At 47.9% G+C, this 25,478-nt stretch overlaps 1 protein-coding gene across 2 annotated transcripts in view; it reads left to right on the forward strand.

Annotated features, from left to right (window-relative positions):
- PTGIS (prostaglandin I2 synthase) overlaps window positions 1-20,842 on the forward strand; it is a 46,227-nt gene extending 25,385 nt beyond the window's left edge. The window contains exons 8-13 of one of the 2 annotated variants that reach the window (XM_067013631.1): window positions 5,421-5,602; window positions 12,233-12,401; window positions 13,404-13,585; window positions 14,986-15,137; window positions 17,503-17,583; window positions 18,153-20,842. In XM_067013631.1, the coding sequence (XP_066869732.1) occupies window positions 5,421-5,602; window positions 12,233-12,401; window positions 13,404-13,585; window positions 14,986-15,137; window positions 17,503-17,583; window positions 18,153-18,168 (782 nt within the window). In that variant the 3' untranslated portion in view covers window positions 18,169-20,842. Of the gene's footprint in view, window positions 1-5,420; window positions 5,603-12,232; window positions 12,402-13,403; window positions 13,586-14,985; window positions 15,138-17,502 lie in introns of both variants that reach the window. The other variant, XM_059036072.2, reaches the window with a different exon arrangement.
- The last annotated feature ends 4,636 nt before the right edge of the window (window positions 20,843-25,478 follow it).

Here is a 25,478-nt window from a genome sequence, read left to right on the forward strand (position 1 = left end):
GTACACATTCCTTTGATCCTGTACTTCCACTTCTTGGAATTACCCCACAGAAATGCTTGCAAGTGTCTACAGATCCATAGATATTCATTAGCATGTCACTTGTTTCAGCAAACCCTAAAAACAACCTAAATGTCCCCCATAGTAGCTGATGAAATAAATTATGCTTTCACACAAAGGAAAACTATGCAACTGTAGAAAGTAATGGGGTATACTGCTTTAGGATGAAATCTACTCTTATGAAAAAGGTGCAGAACAGAGGGTATGGGGGTGTGTGTGTTTGTGTTTAAATGTGGGAACATTTATAGATTTTTGCCTCTGGGAAAGCTGAGATGGGATGTAGAGAATCTTACGCCCATTTGAACTCTTAGACTTTCTTTCTTTTATTATTGTTGTTGTTGTTATTTACCATTTGCATGCATTATTCCTCCTCTGCTTTTAGAAATATAAACATTTTAAAAGAAAATTGACCCTTTTGGAGACCCGTAGACCACTGAGTCTGGTGCTTTTCATACAGGAGGGAGTTGGGGGGCAGTAGGGAGTTAAATAGAGCCCCAAGCTAAGCATACTGCTTCTTTCTGGAATAATCATTTCACTGGATTACTATTATTTATTTAAATATTGTTTTAGGGGAAAAAAGCATTCTTATATTAAAGAATCACAGGGTTTAATGCAAAAATCAAATGCATTTTAAAGGTAAAAGACAAGACTTTAAAAAAAAAACATGTCTCTGCTGGGGGCCTCTCTGAACTGTACCCTCAGGTCTCCAGTGGTCAGAGGTGTTTCCATGCCTAGGCCTCTTGCTTTACAAATGGAGAGACTGAGGCCCAGAGACGGACAGGGCCTCAGCCAAGCCCACACAGCATGGGAGGCCTGACATCAAACCTGTTTCTCCTGCCTCTGACCAAGTTACCAGTCACATGAGCCGGCCAGTTCTGATTCACAGCGTTGAGCCATTGCACTGGGGCTGATGAATAATGCCTTAGAAAAATGGCAGGAATGTAGCAAGTACAACTTACCAAACCCCTGCCAGTACAGAGTGTGTTCTGTGTGTGATCTTTTTGAGTCCTGCTAATGATCCTGTGAGCCAGGTTGCCTCCCTTTTGCAGATGGGGAACTGAGACTCAGAGATACAAAGTGATTTGCCTAAGATCATCCTTCTAGGAAGGGGCTGAGCTGGGATTTCAACCTGGGTCTATGGCTGCAAACTGGGTGTTCGTTATCTCACAATTTATTATTATTTCTTACTTATAGAAATAATACCTGAATACATTCTCCTTGGAGTAATAATTTACTAACGTTCATTAAGCTTTGTTTAATGATATAACTAATGTTTATTAGGCCTGTGCTAGGCATCCCTCTTTGGACTTGATATGTTAATGCATTCAATCCCTGTATAACCCTATGTGATGAGTACTCTTACATCAGTTTATAGGTAAGAAAACTGAGGTGTTCAGAGGTGAGGTGCCTTGTTCAAGGTGAGGCACTCTGCTCCAGAGTTTGGGATGTTAACTTGGCTCCCCTGCCTCTTGTGAAAAAAAGTCAAACATTACAGAGAAGGCAGATTCTCTTTTGACCGCACTCCCTCTACATCTATCACCAAGGTAACCATTGTTATGAATTTGGTGTTATCCTGATAGAACTGTGCTATCCTGTAGAAATAGAATGCCAGTCATATATGTAATTTTAAATTTTCTAGTAGACTCATTAAAAGAAAAGGCAGAGGTGAAATCAATTTTATAAAATATAAATCAATTTTATAAAATATAAAAAATATTATTTTTTCTTTAACCCAGTATGTCTAAGATATTAGCATTTCAGCATGTAATTAATATAAAAATTCTTGCGATATTTTACATTTTGTTTCTCACGCTAAGACTTGAAATCTGGGGTGTACTTTTTACTGATAGCACGTCTCAGTTCCAGGCGGCCACATTTCACGTACTCAGTAAGCACATGTGGCTTGTGGCTTCCTTCCTGGACAGAGCAGTTCTAGACCCTTCTCCACGTGGTAAAATACAGTATAAGCCCCAATTATACTCTGATGTAAATACACAGCAAACCCTGGTTTTCCCAGTGGGAAAATTTTTTTTGTTTTGTCTTGCTTTGGTTTTTTTGGTCAACCTAAACCTGGAAATAATGAGGACTGGAAGTGAAATAACGTCTCCTGATTGATTTTGTTGAACTCCCTCGTTAAGCTCACATGTTGTATAAACGAACCCTTTAGAAATGTTGCTTTCTTCCCACGCTCACGTTTCAGGAATTGGCTTATTCAGACTCCACCTTTGACACCTGCGTCTTCCCCATCAGCGGGGTCCCAGGTGGAGTCACCAAACTCAGTTTTTCAGAACCCCTCTTCTTCACTCCCAATCATCTGTTTGAAATACAGAATGAACTTTTTGAATCTGTAAGTCTATGAATCTGTGATCTTTCGCTGGAAATGTTTTACAGGGTTAAGGGTGGTGCCAGATTTTGAATATGTTTCACGTGGTTCAAACATTGAAAATATAAAATAGTAAGTGACAAGCCTCCTCTCCCTTCTTGTTATCCCTCCTTCCACCCAATTCCCACTCTCCACAATTGGCTGCTTTTATTAGTTTCTCGTGGATCCTTCCAGAGTTCCTTTACGCAAATACAAGCAAACGTGCTATATTCTTGTTTTTCTCTTTTGCCCACAAATGCATAGTAAACACACTGATGTGGACACTTTGCCTTTTTCTAACAATGTAGAGTAGCAATAGCTAACTCTTGTGTAAGATTTCATGTATCCTGCACTGTTCTAAGAGCTCTCCAAATGTTAAGCAGATTTGATCAAATTGCTGCTATATATTTTTTTTACTTGTTTCTTTGCCAATCCAATTTTTTATTATACACCACCATCTTTGGCTCATTTGCCAAATGACATTCACATATCTTCCTGTTTTCTTAGTGGTGGTAAAATATATATAACATAAAATTTACCATTTAAACCATTTTAAGTATAAAATTCAGTGACAATAAATAACCTTTACAATGTTGTGTAGCCATACCATTATGTATTTCCAGAAGTTTTTCATCATACCAGAAGATCTGTATCCATTAAATAATAACTCCCCATCTCTCCCTCCCTCCACCCCTATTAACCTGTATTCTACTCTCTGTATGAATTTGCCTATTCGGGGTACCTCGTATAAGTGGAATCATGCAATATTTCTCTTTTTGTGTCTGCCTTATTTCACTTAGTATAACGTTCTCAGGATTCATCCACGCTGTAGCATGTGTCAGAATGTCCTTCTTTTTAAGGCTGGATAATATTCCATTGTATGGATATGCCACCTCTTGTCTACCTATTCATCTGTTAATGGACACGGGTTATTTCGACCTTTTGACTATTGTGAATAATGCTGCTATGAACATGGGTGTATACAAGTATCTGTATGATGTGCAGATATTTTCTCCCATTCTGTCGGTTGACTCTGCATACTGCATTGCTTTTGAAAGTCATCCTTAAGAGCCGTATTTACAGTGACATTCAAGACCTGCACTTGTGCTGTCAGACCTTAAAAAATGCCAGTCATTTCTAAATCTGTGTTAAATTTCCCCTCCTCTTTAAAAAATTTTAATTTTATTTTATTTTGATTCTTTTCTGTCTTTTCAAAACACTTTATTTATTTATTTGTTTTTGGCTGCATTGGGTCTTCGTTGCTGCGTGTGGGCTTTCTCTAGTTGTGGTGAGCAGGGGCTACTCTTCGTTGCGGTGCACAGGCTTCTCATTGTGGTGGCTTCCCTTGTTGCGGAGCACAGGCTCAAGGCATGCAGGCTTCATTCGTTGTGGCATGTGGACTTAGTAGCTGTGGCTCACGGGCTCTAGAGCGCAGGCTCAGTAGTTGTGACACACAGGCTTGGTTGCTTCGCGGCCTGTGGGATCTTCCCAGACCAGGGCTCGAACCCGTGTCCCCTGCATTGGCAGGCAGATTCTTAACCACTGCGCCACCAGGGAAGACCTTTACCTCCTTTTGTTAGCAATCTCATCAGATCGGTCCTGTAATTAAGCATCTACAACCATCATCAACTGAGGTGGCTTCAGCACCTCCTGCACCCTGCACCCAGCACCCACCTGTTTAAAATCTCCGTGTGCCTGGGCCACAGCCCCAGAGATTCTGATGAGATTGGTGGCAGTTGGGTGGGGACCTGAGCAGCCAGAGATTTAAACCTGCCTGGTGATGCTCCAGTACCTGAAAATTTGGGAAAGAGGAAAATCATGTATTTCAGATGAGCAATTGGCCTCATTGCTTTAAATTGAGAAGTATGTCACCTGAAAAAGTGTCTAGAGGTTGAAGAAAAGCATATGGAGCATATTATTTGAAAACGTAACTAATGTACTTAAATAAGTTTTGCCTACGTTTTGCATCCTGTAGCGTGCAGCCTGGTTTAGAGCCACTGGGTGGATGGACCTTCCTGAAACACTGCTTTGTGGCTCAAAAAAGTCAATGAGAGAGTTTCCAGTACTTTGGAATTTGGTAGCAATACAAGCGACTTCCCCTTTTCCAAGGAGTGATTTTGGAACAACCAAATCTTATATTTGCACATATATATATGTCAATACAGCATCATCTTGTAGCATTAATACAATAAATAAATAAGCATCTGACTTTATTACTTCAATGGTCTGCCTGTGTGGGCCCGGTGAGGGCTGGACATAAAGAACTTCCTCATTGGTTTTCACTGCTTCACGGTTTTCCAGAACGTAAACGCACCATTGTTTATTTAATGGTGTTTTCGAACTGGTGATCCGTGAGCCAGTTTAGCTTGAGATGCTTTTGTGGCCTGTGCGGTGATTAAAATTTTCTTACTGAGATGCTAACTTTAAAACACATGAGAAGATTCCCCCTGAACATCTGGATTTCAGTTTCTTCTAGAAACCCAGGCTCCCTGGCTGTGCTGGGCTGGTCGGTGGAGCTGAGTGGAGCCACCCGACCCTCCCGTTGGGCCCCTTCCTGTCCCTCCTCCCTCATTCACTTTACCTGCCTTTCCTACAGGTAGTTGAGTTTGAGAGCCCAGACCAACCTGTCCCCTCTTGGTGGTCAGTTTGGTTGTTACCCCTGAGTGACGCCGTGCTGAGTGTGCCCTCAGGGTCTCACCACCCACATGGGCTGGTGTTCCTCTGGGATCAGACCCCAGGAAGGGAGAATGTGGCTCCCCGTTTCCTGCTCCTCCCCCTGCTGTGCTGAGAAGCCCATTCATTTAGGAAATGTTGATTGAGTACCTCCTCTGGGCCAGGCCAGCATTTAAGGGCTGGGTCCCTGTCGCCTCTTTCCCACAGGAACTCCCCATCCCCTGGGGTGACACCTGGAAGACCCTTGGCCTGATGGGAGGTCAGGGCTGGGTGACCCTGGGCTGGAGGTGGATCTGTAACCCCCATCCTCTGTGCTTCGTCCCTGCAGGGGATAAGGACCAGGTGTGCAGGGTCAAAGGTCACCTGTGGAAGCTGTTGTCCCCAGCCAGGCTGGCCACTCGGGCCCACCGGAGCAAATGGCTGGAGAGTTACCTGCTGCACCTGGAGGAGATGGGCGTGTCAGAGGAGATGCAGGCGCGGGCTCTGGTGATGCAGCTCTGGGCCACACAGGTGGGTGTGTGCAGGTGTGGATGTGAGGTTGTGCATATGAGTGCTTGGGTGTCGTGTGTGCACTCATGTGCGTGTGTGCCATGAGGCACACTTAGGCACCTGCCTGCGAGTACATATGCATGTGCCTGCATGGGCGCTCACATCTGTGTGCATGGAGGTGTACATGTGTGAGAGTGTGCCACTGTGAGTATGGCTGTGGGTATACCTGAGCTGAACCCTGGGTGATAAGAAAGATCTAGATTTGGGGACTTGGGGGAAGATGTGGGGATAGAGTATTCCAGGAAGGAGAAGCAGCATGTGCAAAGGCCCTGGGGTTGGATCATGCCAAGTGTTTGGGCAACAGCAAGGGGTTGCGCGTGGCCGAAGCAGAGTGAGGAGGGGTGGTGGGAATGAGGGCAGAGATCATGGAGGGCCCTGTGAGTCCTAATAACTAAGGACTTGGGATTTTGTTGTGGGTGAGGTGGGAGCCCTCGCAGGGTTCTGAGCAGAGGAGGGACAGGATCTGAGAGGCAGGGACACCAGTGAGGAGACAGTGGTGGCAGGACCAGGTGGTGGCCATGGAGATGAGGAAGAAGTAAATAGATTCTGGAAACCAAGGGAAGACAGGGCCAGTGAAGCTGGTAAAGGATTAGATATTGGCGTGAGAGAAAGCAGGGCTGAGGATGCTTCATCTCCAGGCCTGGATGCTGCCCTCGCCCCAACCCTGAGCCCCCTCCTTCTTTGGGCCCCACCTTGGCAGTGACAGTTACACAGGCTGACATTTCTGGGTAATTCCTCTCCCATTGACTTATGACTTACGACTTATTTTTAGTTTTTTCCCAGAGCCATTAACTGTCCTTGCAGGCAGAGGCTGGGAAGGGTTGGGGCCTGGGTTTAATCAGCAGTTGGGGACCCATTAGTGTCTAATAACATATTTATGGGCAAGTGACTTGGGACTCCAAACAGTCCCCAGAATCCCCTATGGAAATGACCTCTGTCAGCAGAAGTGGATGCTGGCCTGGGGGCTTGAGTGCCAGCAAGCCCGGCAAACAGCCTTTGGCGGGGCCAGGAGAACTGGGCAAGAGTTGGGGTCAGGGTGTCCTCTGAGATTGAGTTGTTGGCAGCGTTCAGAATTCAGGCAGGTGGAAGACCCTTCAAGATCTCGAGTCTTTTGAGAGTAGGGCCAAGAGGCTGGGTCTCCCAGTGGTTTGGGGCACAGGCTCTGTGAACAGCCTGCCTGCGCTTGGATCCTGACTTTACCACTTCTTGGCAAGTCAGTCCCTTCTTAGTGCCTTGCTTTACTCCTCCGTAAAATAGAGACGGCAGGACCTTCCTCAAGGCGTTGTGGGGAGGATGAAAGGAAGCAATCCATGTAAAATCCTGTAACTGTGCTTGGCAGGTAACTAGGGCTCAATAAACATATTCAGGAAATACTTAGTGAGGGCCCACTGTGTGCCAGGCACCATTCTAGAAGCTGGGAAGAGAGCAGTGAGCAGAACAAAGACCCCTGCCCTTAAGGAGCTGACATTCTGGTGGGAGAAGACAGTTACTAAACACGTAAGTATGTAAAATGTATTACAGATAATAAGTTCTATGGAGAATGGATAAAGCAGGGAAAGGGAATGGTGGTAGGAGCGAAGAGGGGCTGCTTTTTTGAGTGGTCAAGGAAGGCCTCAACAAGAGGGTGACATCTGAGCAGAACCTCAAAGCAAGTGAGAGAGTCAGCCATGTAGCTGTGTAGGATGGGGGAGGGGGTGGGCAGCAAGTGCAAAGGCCCTGAGGTGGGGATGAGGGTGATACGGCAGGGAGGTAGCAGGTGCCAGACCATGCAGAACCCTGTAGGCCATGGGGAGCACTTCTGGCTTTTCTTCTGAACTGGAAACCCTTTAAAGGCTCTGAGCAGAGGAGTGACATGGCCTGCCTTCTTCTTTAGAGGGGTCATTCTGGCTACATTGCTGAGAATAGACTGTAGTGGGGGGAGTGGAGGCAAGGAGACCAGGGAGGAGGCCACAGCAGTATCCAGGCAAGAGAGGATGGCGCTGGACCAGAGGGCAGAAGGGCGTGTGATTGGCTTCTGGACATATTTCCAGGTAGAGTCAACAGGCTTTGCTCTTGGATGGGACATTAGGAGAAGATGTCAACCAGGATGACTCCAGGCTTGGGTGTGAGCCGCAGGAGGGCTGAAGTTGAGGAAGATGGTGGAAGGAGTGACTTTGGGGGGAGAAAGTCGGGGGTTTGTTTGGGGCATGTTGAGTTCTAGGTGGAGAGCGGGCAGCTAGGAGCGCCTGGAGAAAAGAAGAGTCTGGAGTCCAGGGTAAAGGTCCAGGCTGGACATGTTGGGGGGTTGACAGTGCAGAGATAGTTGTTCAAGGGTGGATGGAGAAGCGGGCCAAGGCCTGGGCCTCTCCAGTGTGGGGGTCGGAAAGATGAGGAGAGCCAGCAAGGTAGACCGAGGAGCCTCCAGGGAGGGGACTGGGAGGGAGAGCCACCCAGAGGCCGGCTGCGGAAAGTGTTCCAAGGGGTTGAGAAATGGTAGCTGGGATTGCTGTTGTCAGATCCGAGTGAGGAATAATCATTTCAAAAGATATTATTGAGCGCTTACCCTATGGCAGTCACCCGACTGAGCACTTTACAAACATCATCTCAAAGGAGCCTCGAAAAGGCTCCATGAGTCCAGAACCCCAGACCTGGGGTCTAGGCTGATGGAGGGGACATGGGGGCTCCAGCATCCAGGGGCTAGAGGAGGACCTGGTGGGCTGAGATCCAAGGTCTGGGCAGGGGAAGAGGCTGGCTCTTAGGGGACGTGGGTTGGGTTGGGGTGGGCTGAGTGGGTGGAGAGCTCCCAAAGGCCTCCCCCTGCAGACCCATCATGGTCCGGGCTGCTCTCCCAGCTCTGAGCTGTCCGGCAGTGGGCGGCTCTGCTGACCACGGTTATGCTGGGACTGACACCGCTAACTGTCGCGGCCCCATCAGTCAAGTTTCATTCTTCTCTTCCTTCTCCACATCTGCCTTGGCCTCAGCAGCCATGGCTGCAGGAACTCCTGGGTGGTCCTGAGTGGGGGGAGGCGGACTGTGGGAGCTGCACGGGCACGGGGTTTACAGATGCTCAGCTGCTCAGTGGAGATGATGATCGCAATCGTGATCGTGGAGGCACTGCAATGTGAGGCTGGAAAGCAAAAGCAGTGTTTCGAGTGAGACAGACTCGGGTGGAATCCCAGCTCTGCCACTGACTAGTTGTGTGACCTTGAATAGATCACTTCACTTTTCTGGGCTTCAGTTTCACCATCCAAAAGGGGGAGGTAATAAGAATAATAGCTGTGCACAGAATTCGTTTTTTCCCCTTCAGTAGTTGCATTTTGAGATAATTTTAGGTTATAGAAGAGTTGCAAAGATAGTACAGAGAGTTCCCAAATACGCTTCACCCAGCTCCCCCCAGTGTTAATCTCTTACAGAACCACCGTGCATGTGGGGAAACTAAGAAATCAGCGTTGGTACATTACTATTAATTGAAAGTCCATACTTTATCCAGACTTCCCCAGTTTTTCCACTACTGTCCCTTCTCTTTTCCAGGATCCAATCTAGGATCTACTTTGCACTTAGAGTGTTCTTTTATTCCCTTAGAAAAAAATTTTAATCACAAAAAAATGAAAATAAATGTAATCTGTGATCTCCCACCCCTCACCTCTGTTCTCTCACGCCTCAGATAGGCTTTCCCAAGTGGTGGCAGCAAAGGCCACCAGCAGCTCTTGGCAACTTGACAGTCCCCATGGAGGAGGGATTCTTTCTCCCGTGAATTCCAGCGCAAACCCCATGTCTGATACCCACCGGCCCAGCCCAGGTCACCTGTCCCCTCTGAGTCCGTCACTGACTGAGTGGCCCAGGCTGGGGTCACATGGTCACACCTGAGGTCTGGAGGGGGTAGTTTCATCCCAGACAATCCACTGGACTTCACATGAGGTGGAGGTAGTTCTCCGAAGGAAAATGGGCTGCTGTTACCCAAAGGCAGGGGAGTGGTGCGGGGCAGGCAGGGCTGCAGGTGTCCCCACTCCAGTTGACTGACAGTGCGGAGAGGAGGCCACAAGGTGGCGCACGTGAGCCGCTGAGCACCGGGTCTGGCTCGCTGTGAGCGCCCCCTGGAGGTCAGGTACCGTCGTTCACAGAAAAGGTAGAACAGAGCACAGGCGCTGCTGGGTGGTGGACTTTGGCTGCAGTGGGAGGGAGGAAGATTAGACCAGAAGTGTCCTCTTGGGTAAACTGAGGCAAGGTCCTGCGGGAGAACACTCAGCTTCCAGGGTAGTGGACTAAAGATCTCGTGGCTGTGTGATCATACACACATGCATGCTCACACATCGGTGCAGCGGGGCAGAAAGCAGTCTTCGTCACCTCCCTTACTTGCCACAGCTTCTTCCTGAAAGCAGAGTTAACCGAGCAGCCTAGTTTCCTACTCCTGCTTTGTAATTAATGAGTGGTGGCCCCCATTTGACCATCTGGGCAGGTAAAATGGCCTTGGCACTGAGTTAACCCAAAGCTGGATTATTTATCTCCTGCACTCCCCTGGCTGTTTAAGTGATGGACAGCAAGTGACCTTGCTTGTTTCAGCCGGACCTGAGGCTCTGGAGGAAATCTCAGAGAGCGTCCAAGGCCTCCATCGGTTCTCGAACCCGAGGGAGGGGCTGATGAGAGAGGGAGACCACTTCTGAATACCTACCGTGTGCTCAGCCTGTGGGGGTTACTCATATTCCTTGTGGCCGCCCCAGGAGTGGGCACGTATTTATTCCCATTTTACCAAGAGGGAGGTTCTGAAACCCAGAGAGGGGAGTGGCTTGTCCAGAGTCACAGGAAGTGGGCAGCTGGGATTTGAACCCAACTCTGCTTGGTCCTGGTCCTGGGCTGTGCCAGCCCACCTCCAAGGCTGCTTTGGAGGTCCCCAGCGCACAGGAACATAGATGCTTATTTGACAAATACCACTGAGCCCCCCACAACATGCTGGGCAGTGGGGAGGGACTAGGGCGTGCTTAGTTTTCCTTTTCAGTAAGATGTGATAATGGTCCCTGCTTGATAGGAAGATTGAATGAGGGCACCTGGCACCTCTAAATTCATGGTAGCTAAAGAGAAGGAAAATCTGTTTCACCATCATTGATGCTTTGTGCATTTATTTTCTGCCTCTCCCTACTCCCAGCTTCTGTCCCAGAGGAAACCTCAGTTGCCAGGTTCTTGAATCTCCTTCTAGAGATGGTCTGTGCTTCTTCATATATATCCCTCTTTAAACGTACACACAAATGGTAGCACGATGAGGCCCCGTCCCGCATCTTGCTTCAGTGCATCTTGGCTCCTGTCCCGCATCAGCACACACAAAGTCAGCTCCTCTTTAGCAACTTCCGGTGTCATCATCCTGTGGATGGATCATCGTTTATCACACTGATCTCCTATTGAGGTTGCTTCCAATCTTTTCCTGTTACATCAGCACCGTGAGAAATATCCTTGTGCAAGTGTCCTTCCATCCATGTGCAATAGTGTCTGTAATAGAATTTCTGGGTAAACATGATATTTGATGCCTCCTTAATATTCCATTATTAAGATGGGATAGGATAGTCATTTATGGTAGACAAGAATCTTCCTCCAAATCGAGGTTAATTGGTATTTCAACCATATCTAGAGTTCATTTAAGGATACCCCATCATATCTTAGCCACATGCTGAATACCGGAGTATTAAAATATTGAGGCAAGGCTGAAGTCTTGGGGCAAGAAATTTTATCCATTTTTTAAATTATTTAACTATTGGGAAGTTTTACATAATTTTTGTTCGAGAAACTAACAGCTTTCACAGTCATCACTGATTATTGCTGCTTTGCTATATATGCGCACAATACTCAAATATTTGAAAGCAAACATTCAGATTTTGTCCCAGTTTCTTACTGTTGCATAACAACCAAGCACAAAAACTCAGTGACATACCTTGATGAGCATTTATTTAACTCACCTGTCTGTGGGTCTGCTGGGAGTCAGCTGGTCTAGACCAGGCTCGGCTGGACAGCTCAGCTCTGCTCCGTGTGCCATCTTCCTCTTGGGACCAGCCAGCTAGCCGGGCAAGTAGAAACCTACAAGGTCTCTTAAGGCCTAGACTTAGCACTGCTGTTCTGTCAGTTCTGCCTCGTTCTATTGGCCTAAGCAGGTCACATGGCTGAGCCCAAATCCAAGGGGCTGAGGAAATACACTCTGCCCCTTTAACGTGAGGAAGTGCAGAGTCACATGGTAAGAAGCATGCACGCAGGGAAGGTTGGGGAATTGGGGCTAAGGATGCGTCCATCCTCAGATGTTAACAGTAATCTTAACTGATATACTTTGTTCTTTTTACTGACATTTTCGCTGATTAGCTCTGGAGGTTTCCTGTGTGACCTCAGATCAATGATTTTGCTCAAGGTCAGGGATGTCAAGAGTGGCCTTGAAGCAGGCACTGGGCTAGGCCAAAGCCACAAAGCATATTTGGGCCATGTCGTGAGGCTGAAGATAGACGTGGGTCATCAGGAGTGGGAACCCAGGCCTCCCGACCCCAGTGCCTTGGCCCAGGCTGTGTCCATGGCACAGACTGGTCAGCTTTCACCCCAGCTTTGCCCTCTTGATGGTGTAACGGGGGCTCCTTCTCATTTCAGGGGAACATGGGTCCTGCTGCCTTCTGGCTCCTGCTCTTCCTCCTCAAGAATCCCGAGGCCCTGGCTGCTGTCCGTGGAGAGCTTGAGCCTATTCTCTTGCAAGTAGAGCAGCCCATTTCGCAGATGACCACCCTCCCACAGAAGGTTTTGGACAGCATGCCTGTGCTTGGTGAGACAGTCAGACCCTCCAAGACAGCCCCAAAGACCAGGGTATCATGGGCCCCCAAGCCCCCCCTCCCCATCATGGGTTCTCAGCATCTGGGGTCCATCAGTGTCCTCTGACCTAGGGTCCCCCTGGGCCTCCTATCTTCATAGACCTGGCATCTCCATGCCCTGGTCTCCACTACCCATGTTTCATGGTCTCAGTGGGAGATTTTTTTGTTGCAAGTGGCAAAAAACCTAACTTAAATGGGCTGAAGCAGAAAAGGGACTTCATTTGGGGCAAAAGTAACTAAAAAGTCTAGACGGACTGGCTTCAGGCACAGGTAGATCCAGGTGCTTTAACAATGCCATCAGGTCTTTGTCTCTCTCCATCCTCAGCCTCATTTTCCACTGGGTTGACTCCAGTCTCAGGCTGGCAGGATGGCTGCCAGTGGCTCCAGGCTGATGTGTTCCCGGCTCTGGGAGGGTGTGCTTCTCTGCAACGTTCCTACCCAGAGCCCCAGGAATGTGTCTCTTTGGCTCTCTTTGGGTCATGTGCCCATTTGGGGCCAATCATGGATGCTCTGATTAACCAATCACAGCCCAGTCCCAGGTGTTGGGAGTGAAATCAACAGCCCAACCCCTGCGGGTAGGGGAGGGGATGGTCCCCAGAAGAAAGCGGGGAACTGTTTCCAGAAGGGGAATGTATGCTGGGCAGGCAGACGCAACCAATATGGATGGCTCTGCTCTTTCCCTAGCCTCCTCTGGTATCTCCCTGGAAGATACCTTCCCTCACAGCTTCTTTTAGGATCAGACCCAAACCTTCACGTCCAAAGTCTCTGAAGACTGCAGCAATCACATCTCATGACTTTGCCATTTTTGGTCTTGCTTTGTGATGGTGGGCAAGTCATGCACCCTCTCTGAGCCTTCCCACCTGCCTCTGTAAAATGAGAGCTGCGGGGGGTGGCATTCGAGTAGGGAAGAGGAGGAGAGTGCTGACCACCCCCCCCCTTGTACCTGCCCTGTGCAGACAGCGTGCTGAGTGAGAGCCTCAGGCTCACCGCTGCAGCCTTCATCACCCGCGAGGTCGTGGTGGACATGGCCTTGCCCATGGCAGATGGGCGGGAATTCACCCTGCGATGTGGCGACCGCCTCCTCCTCTTCCCCTTCCTGAGTCCCCAGAAGGACCCGGAGATCTACACAGACCCAGAGGTAAAAGGCATACCAGGGGCTGTGGGGGAAGATGAGTGGCTTCAGGGTCTGTCCTACCTGAGCAGCAGCCAATTCTGCTCTTTGTTTGCTGTGGCACCTTTTGCCCAGATCACTTCATCTCTCTGTGCCTCTGTTTCCTCACCTGTGAAATGGACCTCAAAACAGCACCTGCTTCACCGGGTTATCAGGAAGATTAAATGTGATCATGTAAGAAAGATCTTCATAGCACCTGGCACACACTAAGTGCTTTCCAGGGGACAGCTGAGCAATTTTTCCTGTTTTCAGAATGTTATAATGTCAGCTTCTCAGCACTTTTACCTCTCCCTGGAATTTGAGATGGGGCAAACTTTTACAATTTCTAACAGATTTGGATGTTTGCTGTGTGCCAGGTTCCGTGCTGTGCATCCGTGCATCCACCCAACCATCCATCCATCCATCCATCAACTCTTCTACCTGTCTATCCACTGGTCCATTCACCTATCCTTCCACCCATCCTTCATTTAGCACCTACTCTGTCCAACAAAGCCCTATGCTCAGATACAACCTTCACATTACCACCCTACAATGTAACCAAAGGAAATTGGCATTCTCTTTTTTAAAAATAATTTTAATTTCTTTTATTTTAAATTGCAAAAGTAATATATACTTATAAGATAGAAATATAGACATATATATTTATAAGTAAAAATTTGTCTTCATTTCCCTTCCTCTCCAGTTCCACAGGGATCTCTAACAGTGGCTGGGAGTGTGTCCTTTAGATCATATTTATGCTTTTACACACATACACCCAACACACTCACACATGTATGAATAGGCAGGTGTGTGGTATAGGATCACACAATACATACTATTCCAACACTTCTTTTTTCACTCAACAACCAGTCCTTTTATTTTTTTTAAATTAATTTATTTGTTTTTATTTTTGGCTGTATTGCGTCTTCATTGCGGTGTGTGGGCTTCTCATTGTCGTGGCTTTTCTTGTTGCAGAGCACGGGCTCTAGGCGTGAGGCCTTCAGTAGTTGTGGCTCACGGGCTCTAGAGCGCAGCCTCAGTAGCTGTGGCGAACGGGCTTGGTTGCTCCATGGCATGTGGGATCTTCCCGGATCAGGGCTCGAACCCGTGTCCCCTGCATTAGCAGGCAGATTCTTAACCACTGCGCCACTAGGGAGGCCCTCAACAACCAGTCTTAAAAGTTCTTTCCATGTCAGCACACACAGACCAAGCTCAGCATTATAAATAGCTGCCATAATTTTTAACCAGTCCCCTATCAATTGAGCTTTACATTATTTCCAGTTTTTCTCTCTTATAAACAAGACTGTGATGAACATCCTCATACAGTTTTCTTTGTGCATGCCTATTTTGGGGGGTGGCCTCAGAAAGGGACCTTGTTCCTATTTCAGGTATTTAAATACAACCGATTCCTGAACCCTGATGGATCAGAGAAGAAAGACTTTTACAAGGATGGGAAGCGACTGAAGAATTACAGCATGCCGTGGGGAGCAGGGCACAACCAGTGCCTGGGGAGGGGTTACGCCACCAGCAGCATCAAACAGTGAGTACCGGGCACGGGGAGCCGAGTGCCTCATAAATTCTCTTCCCTGGGCCCCAAGAGCCTTGGCCCTCGGATCACAAACAGATTGGACCAGGGGTTATGACATCCGCCTGTCCTTCTGTCTAGCTGGGTAACCTTCTGTGCCTCTGTGTCCTCAACTGTAAAATAGGAGTACTGATCATAGTACATCCCAGGGGTGTCGGGACAAGTGAATTGGACCTTTCTAGGTACTTTAGCCACTGCCTGGCTCATTGTAGGTCTTTAATAAAAGTTATTATTGTGATTACTAATTTTACTATTATTAATGTTTAGGCATTATGCTAGTGAATGGGCACATGACATTAAGCTTTTGGCCTCAGCTTTCGCAACAGTAAAATGGAGATAATACTACAGTTGGTTCTGCTCTAACGCTTCACGTGCATTCCTAAAAATCCCTGCACCGTGGGAGATCACAAAGTAAAATCCACAGGATTGTGGGGGAAATAGGGCTGGGGCCCAACCCTCAAAAACTTCATCAGTGACACACACACCAAAAGATATGCACCTAGGAAAATACAGTAGTATAGGTTTACACATGTTAAATGGAATAAACAGAAGTACCTAACTGCTACAAGAAATGTGGTGCTTTACTTAGAAAATGACCTGACGTTTGCCATGCAAGTGGGCATTGGATGGAGCTGTGAGTTACGATGAAGCCTGGGAGGAGGGTTATCTGAGGTCGGACGCCTGATGGGAATGGTGTGTGTGTGTGTGTGTGTGTGTGTGTGTGTGTGTGTGTGTGTGTGTGTGTGTGTGTGTGTGTGTGTGTGTGTGTGTGCGTTTTGTGAATTCCTGCTCAGCTTGGTTCAGCTGGGTGCAGTTTTGCATTCTCCCAGTGTTTCTTGCAGATGAAATGACCACAAGCAAATGTGAAATTTGTGTTAACGCTTCATTCGTGCCCTAATAGATCAATCCCACTGGAACAGATTCACATGTTCAAAACAAGGGTTGCAGCAGAACTGACTGAAGTTCCCACTCCATAAAGTTTTTGGACAGATAAAAAGAGATAATGGACATGAAATGCTTAGCACAGTGTCTGGAATATAGTGTTCAATAATTTGAGCCAATTTTAAAATTATTTTTATCTCACTTAATTGTCATGATACCTGCCAGGTGGTCAGTCTATCACTGATCCAGAGGTCAAATCATTCCTCACGGTCAGGCACCTGGTGAGTGGAGGTGCCCGGATCCAAATCCAGGTGTGGGTACAGATACCTTCCACCCCACCCCCCACCCCACCCATATAAACTCACCCTCTACCATCCTGCAGCTTCAGAGCTGGAATGGATACATCCCACCTTGTTGACCTTCTTTGACCAGATGGGGAAACCGAGGCCCAGAATGGGAAGAATCACATGCCCTTAAGAGGCAGAGCCCAGGGACTTCCCTGGCGGTCCAGTGGTTAAGACTCTGTGCTTCCACTGCAGGGGGCATGGGTTCCATCCCTGGTAGGGGAACTAAGATCCCATGGCCAAAAAACAAAAGGCGGAGCCCCGGTGTGCACCCAGCTCTCCTGCCCAGAATGTTGACATTGCTCTGTCCTCATCTTCCCTCTTTTTCACTCGTTCAATAAGATTAAAGAATCCCTGCCATGCATTCTGTCCCGGCATTGGGCACCTGGGTCACGGTGGGAGCCGGTGGTAGGGTCCAGAGTAGTAGAGGATCCAGCCTGACCTTTATTAACACAGGTGGTGGTAAGATAAGGCAGGTGGAACCAGTTCACATCAGGTGAACTGGTGAACAGGGGCTGCCACCACATTTAGGGGCCCACTGATTACATCATCACGTGGTTTGTGTACTTATTAGGACAGCTTTCCAGAAGATGGCAGTAAAGAGTGCCTGCCTGCTCTTGCGAAGTTGGTACGTTCTAACAGTTTTCCCCAGACAGCAGTAAGATATCTGGAGGGAGGGGTGCCTGCTTCTGATCTCACGAAGGCAGCTATGGCTCAGCAGCAGCCCTGACAAGGCAGACAGTTCTAGGAGTTTGGTGGGAGTCTGGGATGAGTCGGGCAGGAAGAATCAGGAAGGGTCACTGTCCGTTCTAATCAGAAGCTAGGCTGTGGTCTGCTGTGTCAAGCGACCTCCCCGTCTCAGTGGCTCGTATAACAAAGGTTTAGTTCCGACTCGCAGCGTCGGCTGTGGGTTTGGGGAGGCTCTTCCCCCCCATGCAGGAAACGCCTGTGCTCTGCTCTCTCACCCTCCTTTCCCACTTTAACCAAAGTGAGAGCTTGGGGTGAGACCCGGGAGGACGCCATTGCTCTCCTGCCTGACTCCAAACAGGCCTCCCACTGTCCCCCTTCACGCCTTCAACACTGTCTCCCTGCAGATTCGTGTTCCTTGTGCTGGCGCGTTTTGACCTGGAGCTGATCAGCCCGGACGTGGAGATGCCCCTGTTTGACCTCAGCAGGTACGGCTTCGGGCTGATGCAGCCGGAACATGACGTGCCTGTCCGTTACCGCATCCGGCCTTGAGCTCCGGGGCAGATGGGACTCCACGCGCCCAGCCTGCCCCTGGTGGCCCAACGTTCTGTGCCTGCATTCGGCCTGGGTACAGAGCTTTGAACGCCCAACGATGCCAAGCATTATCCCTTCCCTACTATTTTTCCTAGAAGGCTGAACCTGGGGGAGGGGAAAGAAGGGGAGCGAAGAAAAGACACCAAAAGCTCTGCGGATTATCTGCTGCAAAGGTTAAGTTCCAAAATGAGGCTCTTTCCGCTCTCTCACCTTTATGATATCCACTAAAGCTAAGGCAGACGGGGAAAAGCTAGGAGACCCCACTGCTCTGCCCCCAACCCCCACGGGCTGCCGTCCAAGGCCCTGAGAATGGTGTGGTCCAGATCCCAACCACTCAAAGCAGAGGCTGGCCACTGAAAGGCCATTTGGGGCCTAGCAGTGCGTCTGTTGAAATAAACTCTGTCCCCAAGTTTTATTAAACTACCTAAAGCCAAAGGGTTTCTTACAATATCTGCTTTCCTAGGCGCCCCACTTGCTAGACACTCCCCCCATCTCTCCTCCGTTCACACCGATCCTTGAGACATCGCTGGAGGGTTTCCCGATGCTGGTGCGTCCCCGGTGTGGAGTGGGTGAGGCCTCCAGATGATGGGCTCTGAGGACCAGGCCTCTCTGTGTTAGAGTTATGGGCTCCAGACGGGGCGGGTTTTCCCAGCGCTGGGACTCACGCAGGGAGTTAGCAAGACACAGCCCCGACTGGATGGCCCCAGTGAAAGGAAGCGGCCAGGGCTCCTGGGACTGGTCAAACCAAAGAAGAGGAGGTGTTGGTTTCCTACATTCTAGCTTAGAAGCTCCAGCTGTAGGCACTGTCCAGATTGCAGGCCTGTTTTGTTTGTCCTACATCTTAAAGAAAATACATTGGTGTTATCTTGTCATCTTGGGGAAAGTTGGTTCAAAACGTCCAGCTTCTCTTGAAAATTTGGAAGATCTGTCCACACTGGGCCCATATTCCCAAGGGCAACCACTGGCCAGAGCTGGGTAGCAGCTGCCTCCCTTAACCGGGGCCTGTGTGCTCTGGTTCACCAGGATTTCTACTTGGTCTGCTTTTCTAGTCACAGCACCTCCTGTCCCCTGAAGACACCCAAGTTTGAGAACCCTGTTCCTACTCTTAGAGGTGATATTGTAGGAGGTGGTGGGAACCTGCTGATTGGTTCTCAGACCAATGGTCCATCCTGTCCTGGGTGCACCACCCTTTGATCAAACAGATCAGTGATGAAAACTTGCCTTTGCATCAGCTTTAGGAAAAAAAAAAGATCAAAAAGAAAAATTGCCTGGAAACTTTTATTATGATAAATTAATATTAGGTCCTGTTTATTGAGGACCCTCTAAATGCCTGTGACAGCAACGGTAGATATAGTATTTCTACTTTTCACGGCATCTCTGCAAAGAGAGGATGGTTATGCCCTCTTTATAGTTCAGGAAATAGGCTCAGAGAGGTGAAGTGACTGGCCCAGAGTCACACAGCTTGTAAGCTGATAGAATTTTGCAAACAGACTTACTGTCCCAGTAACAAATGCTAGATGGGCGGCTCTGTGCTCTTTGGGCTCAGTGGGGTGGTGGAGCGGCAGTTCTGTTTGGCCTCAGAGAGCTGACAGAGCCAGAGACTCCCATGGGTGGATGCATCTCATGAGATGTAGACACGCATACGCACACATAGCTAGGTCCCTGTAGCTTTAGCTGGAGCAAGAAGAGAGGACCTGAGATCTCTGAATGTTCCAGGGGCTAGTCTCTTCTCAGAGCGGCACTGGGGCTTGGGGGCTTCCCTGGCCCTCAGCCTCCAGGCGGCCCCAGGATTCCCAGACAGGCGCTGTGATTGGCAGGAGGCGGGATATCCCCAGGGAAACCCATCTTCACGCCTGGGTGACCCCCACTGCCTCCCGCTTCTTAACTCTGCAGGAAATCAGGGCTGGCAGCCTCCTGTGGGAGGACGGAGCCGGTTTCCATGGCAACCCTCAGCTGCCTCATCCTTCCTGGCTTGGAAGGGAAGGGAGGAGGCCTGCAGAAATAGCTCCAGGAAGATCTCTTGTACGTGGCTGCTACCCTGATGTGCTGGGGGAAAGCCCTTCTGATTTCCCCCTTTCCAAATCAGGGCTGCTTTGTCACTGAGACTAGATTCTCACCTGTGTTCAGAAAAGGGCCTTTTCCCTTTAAAGGTGACACCTCCTTGGAGCCACAATCATTAGGAAGAGACGATTCTCCCACCAGGCAGCTCCAGCTGGTATCAGAGATACTGAAGTACAGCTTGGGAGACAATGCTTTAAACCCACCTCTGTTTCAATCTTTATTTTTTTTTTCTTTCTTCTTTTAAGAAATATAAGCTATAGAGAAAAGAAGGAGAGATGAGTGGGTTAGCTCCTTGCTACAGGTTATTTAGGAAGGTACCCAGATGTCATTGTATTTCTTCATAACTTGCTTTAGAATCACAAAATTGCAGGACCTATGTCAGAAATACTCTTAGGTTGACCTAATGGAGTGTTTCTTTACCATCATCGTGATTATTATTTTTTTGCTATATGTTGTATTGTTATTTACCAGATATTTTCCTTTAAACAGTCTCATTTTTTTTAACTTAAATTTGTTTTAAAAGGGGACTTTTTTTCCTCTGCCGGTAACAACATGTATCGCTTGCTGCCAGAAATAGAAAGTGACTGAAAAAGAAATCTGCTGGGGAGGGGTCCTCTGTGTTGGTGTCACCAAGGCTTGGAGCCTGAGCTCTGTCTCCTCTCTGTTACAAAATGAAACAAACACATGTTTGAGTGGCGTAAAGGCCACACCAGCACCACCCTGAGACTCTGTCCATGACAGTCACGGGGGTCGGGGGGGAGGGAGAGAAAGAGGAGTAAGCTGCCCACCCCATGGGCGTGCGTCACGCCTGGTGCGAGGGCTGCCCAGAGTCACCTCCTGCCACCGGCGGGTCCCGCCCGCAGTGAGCTGGGGACATCCCACCTGCCCGTTCTCCAGATGGAAAAACAAGCTTGGAGAGTTGAATCGTCTGGCTCAACGTCACTGATTTGGATGTTTGTTGTTTCTTAAAGACGGTGTTTCGTGAGTAGCAGTGATTATTCCACCTTGCTGTTTTAATGAAGAATTCTATTTTATAGGATACTGTCGAGTCGCAATGTGCTGACATATATTAAATCACCCTTGTTTGTGGAACTGCCTCTGAGTGTGATTCAGATTGAGAGTTGACTGTGTCCAGAATAGCGAGGTTAGCGCCTGGGAAGGGAGCACCGCGTCCCTATGTGCCTGGCTCTGGGACAGGGCCTTTCATGGACAGAATCAAGTCACACCTCCAGCCACCCTCCAGACCATGTATTTTTATCTCCATTTTTACAAAGGAGGAAACTGAGGGTCAGAAAGTGAAGTGGCTGGCCCAGGATCTCGTGGTTAATAAGTAGTAGACACGGGATTCAAATGCAGGCCTCCCTGCTTCCTGAGACTGTGTTCAGGATCTTTCTATCAACAGTCCTCCTGATGGCAGAGGAGGGACCGGGTGCCCTTAGCGGATCTTGGGGAAGAGTCTCACAACCCAAAGTAAGGCAAGCAAAAAAGTGTCTTACAAGTTCACTAAATGTTACCTATCCTTCCTGCAGATATATGCATTTATTTTAATATTAAAAAGAAGAGAAGAAATTTTTTTTTTTTTTTTGCCACACCGCACAGCGTGCAGGATCTTAGTTCCCTGACTAGGGACAGAACCCAAGCCCCCGGCAGTGGAAGCTTGGAGTCCTAACCACTGGACCACCAGGGAATTCCCAGGAAGAAATGAATTATATTAGCTTTCAGAAAAATTGAAAAGGGAAAATCGTTTTTTTCTCTCAAATCTTTGAGTAAAAATAATGTCCTGGTACTTCCCTGGTGGTCCAGTGATTAAGACTCTGTGCTTCCACTGCAGGGGGCACAGGTTCCATCCCTGGTCTGAGAACTAAGATCCTGCATGCTGCTCAGCTCGGCCAAAAAAAAAAAAAAAAAAAAATAGTGTCCAGAGGCAAATGTCCTTCATCTGTGGGGGGCCATGGAGGCACAAAGTAACACAGCAACATTTTATGCGTTAAAATGTTTACATTCAACACATCTTTCTCTCTCATGCAGATGCAGGAGATCAGAGGTGGTGTGGCATCTCCACAGTCACCAGGCCTCTTCCTTTGGTCCTTCCAGCATCTGTAACCAGTGCTTTCCACCTCAGGGACCAGTGTGGCTGCTTGAGCTCCAGCCATTTTGTCCACATTCCAGCCAGCAGGAAGGGGAGAGAAGGAAAGAGGAGAAAAACCTGCTTCTATCCCATTGGTCACAATTTAGTCACATGATACTCCTTACTGCATAGGAGGCTGGGAAATGTAGTCTTTCTCTCCAGGAGACCAATATGTGCCTGCAGAAGGGCACTGCACCCCAGCTTGACAAGTGCTGCATTATGCTCTCCTGTTTACCAGTCATGGTCTGAGCCACATGCAGGGCCAGAGGGGCAACACTTGGCTTCTCTGAGCCATTGACTTCCTGTCAGAGGTCTGCAGCTCCAGGACTTTGACCTTTCAGACCCCTGCACTATAAAAGTCAAGAGAAAGACTCCAGAGTTGTATTTTGCCAGGTAAGGACATTAAGAAATACATTTGTCATTTGCTTCCACTGTCAATCTATGAAAGGACATTTGAATACCCCTAACACAGAAAGGTAGGTTCCATATCAAAATTAATACAACCACTCAAGAGTTGGTATTAAATAGTTCCAAAGTGGAAACAACCCAAATGTCCATCAACTGATGAGTGGATAAACACAATGTGGTATATTCATACAATGGAATACTGTTTGTCAACGAAAAGGAATGAGGTACTGGTACTGGTACATGGTACAATACAGATGAATCTTGAAAACATATTCTGAGCGAAAGAAGCCAGTCACAAAAAGCTACGTATTGTATGGTTCCATTTATGTGAAATGTCCAGAATCGGTAAATCAATAATGACAGAAAGTAGGTTAGCAGTTTCAAGGGGTTAAGGGGCGGGAGGTATGGGGAGAAATAAAGAGTGACTACTAAAAGGTATGAGGGGCTTGTCACATATTGTGCCCAGTTTGGAGGCTCTGAGCACAGCAGAAACGGAGACCTCAGAGGTTCTAAAACAGCCTTTTACATCCTGAAGTTAAAAATCTGGTCAACTACTTCTTTGCTTAAAACCCCGTCAATGCTCTTGCTATAAAATCCAAAAACCTCCAGACAACTCTCACCTACACAGTTTTTCTCTCCTCCTCTGTTTTTCTTTCCTACTCCTTTTCAGCCCATTCTTGCCCTCATACACTGCCCTGGCCACACCTGCTATCTTCCATCTCCTTCAACCCACCTGCCCCAGGGCCTTTGCACCTGCTCTCCCTTCTATATTTATGGTTTGGTGATCACTCTGACTGAAGACTCATCAGCATCATCACTCGCTCAGGAAGTTCTTGAGCTGAAATCGCTGCCTCTCCTCCCCATTATTCTTATTCTCACACTTCTACTTATTTCCTTCACATTGAGTATCAATATTAGATTATTTTTAAATGTCTCCCATTAAAATGGGAGCTCCAGGACAGCAGGTTGGTTTCACCACTGTTGGATTCCCAACATGCAACCTAAGCTTGGCACCTAATAGGTGCTTGGGAAATATGTGCTAATAAGTGAATGAATGGGCTTTTTCTCATCTTGGGAGAGTTTGTCATTTATCCTGGACAATGAGGAGTCATAAAGCATTATAAGCAGGGGAGTGATGTGGTCAGACTTGGGCCTTTAAAGTTCAACCCTGGTCGCAGCGGGGACGTTGGATTCAAGGAAGTATAAGATGAGGGAAGGGAGATGAGAGAGGAGGCAGATGAGGTCAGGACAGAGTGGACAAGGGTGATGGAAAGGAAGTAGGAGAGTGATCAGTCTCCAAAGGGCAGGAGGGCTGGATTTAATGATCTCTTAGGAGAACCTGTTAATTAGCTCTTGATCTCTTTGGCTTTTATTTCCTCCTTTTGCTGACTCACTCCTTTTCTACTGCATCTTGGAGTTCCCAGGCTTTTCTGTGGGGAAGAGGTATTCGTTTACCTCTAATTGCTCTGTTGGAAGCCCATGCCTCAGTCCATCCTCACCCTGTATTTCATCATTGTTTGAGCACAGACCCTGGAAGCCAGTGGCTTTGGCAAAGCCCAGGCCACGAAGGGGCTCAATGGACTAAGTGCAGGTTTACCTAACTCCCTCTGTGGGGACCCTCTGGTCGTGTCCACATTTCCTCCCAGGGAGGGAGCTCAAGAGACCATGCCACAGCTTAGCACAGAGCATTATGCGTAGTAAACACTCCAAAATGTTAGGTGGTAGATGGGTGGGGATGGCTGAGAAAGCGGGTAGGGTGGCTGGGTGGGTGGGTGAGTGGTGGGTAGATGGGCTGGAAGAGTGATTGGGTGGTGAGATGAATGAGTAGGTAGATGCATAGGTGGGTAGATGGAAGGTGGATGAGTGACTAGGTGGGTAAGTGGGCATATATGGATGGATGGATGGATAGATCGATCGATGGATGGATGAGTGAATGGGTAGATAGACAGGTGGATGGAAAGACAGATGGTATATGGATGGGTAGATGGCTGGATAATGATAGATGGGTGAATGAGTGGGTAGAAAAATGGATAGTGGATAGAATATGTGAATGAATGGAAAGAAAGATGGATGAGTGAATAAGTGAGTGCATGGATTGATGGGTGATTGGGTAGATAAATGGGTGGGTGTATAGTTGGAGGCTATACAACTGAGTATATGGCTGAGTATATGGATGGATGAATGGGTGGCTGGGTTGATGGGTAGGTGGTGAGCAAAAGATGAAAATAAAAATGGAAAAACATTTGGGTTGGTCAGAAAATCAAGCTCACCCACTTTCCAGGAACCTGGGCCGGGAACCCCAGGGCTTGATACAGGTAATCAGGCTAGATTGAAAAAGTACTAGAAGCAGACATCTGGTCACTCAAAGATCATCCAACAGCTAATAGGTACAGTGCCTGGCATATAGTAACTGCTTAATCAATGTTAGCTGTTGTTATTGCGGTTGTTAGTATAGTTACTGAAGTTGTATTAATGTGTACTTGCTAGTGTTGTGTATGGTGCTGAGCACTTCACATGCCTTATTAGTCCCACCAGCAACCCTGGGAGGTAGATTCTATCGTTAACCCCATTTTACTCATGATTATGATGATTATTATTGGGTTTTATTATTATTATTGGGGCAAAAGAGAAACGGGCAAAAAGACTGGAGTCCAAGCTGCTAGAAAAATCCCTGGGGCTACTGGAACTGTATCTGGGCAAGGCCACAGCATAGAGCAGTTGTCCTGAGTGACAGCCACTCAGAGATGTCAATTATATCCCTTGAGCCTTTGGGTACCCTCATAACCGAAAACAATGATTCCTTCCCAAGGGTCTGTGGGGAGAGGGGAGAGGGGATTAATTAGTTTTGCTCAGTGCCCAGAAGTGCTGAGAAACCTGAGTAGGATACTCAGTGGGATTATAAATAAGTGATGCCTGGTATTATGGAGTCCAAGAAAAAATATCTGACTTCAAGTGGACATGTCTCTTGCCAGCCCAGCTTAGATGGGGATTCACTTGTATTTACATGGATAAATTGGGCTGACTTGACCTCATTCAGCCTCGGAGAAAACTCTCAACACCTCTCAATGGGAAGTCTGCCGAGAGGGCCTGAGCAGAAGATGGTTTGTGACCTAGTGCTGGTACTTGGCTGCCTACTTACTGGTTGACCATCAGGATACTTACTGCACCTCTTGATGAGCTTTTTAGTTTTCC

Source organism: Kogia breviceps, chromosome 14, assembly GCF_026419965.1.
Source record: "Kogia breviceps isolate mKogBre1 chromosome 14, mKogBre1 haplotype 1, whole genome shotgun sequence".
NCBI classification, from domain to species: Eukaryota; Metazoa; Chordata; class Mammalia; order Artiodactyla; family Physeteridae; genus Kogia; species Kogia breviceps.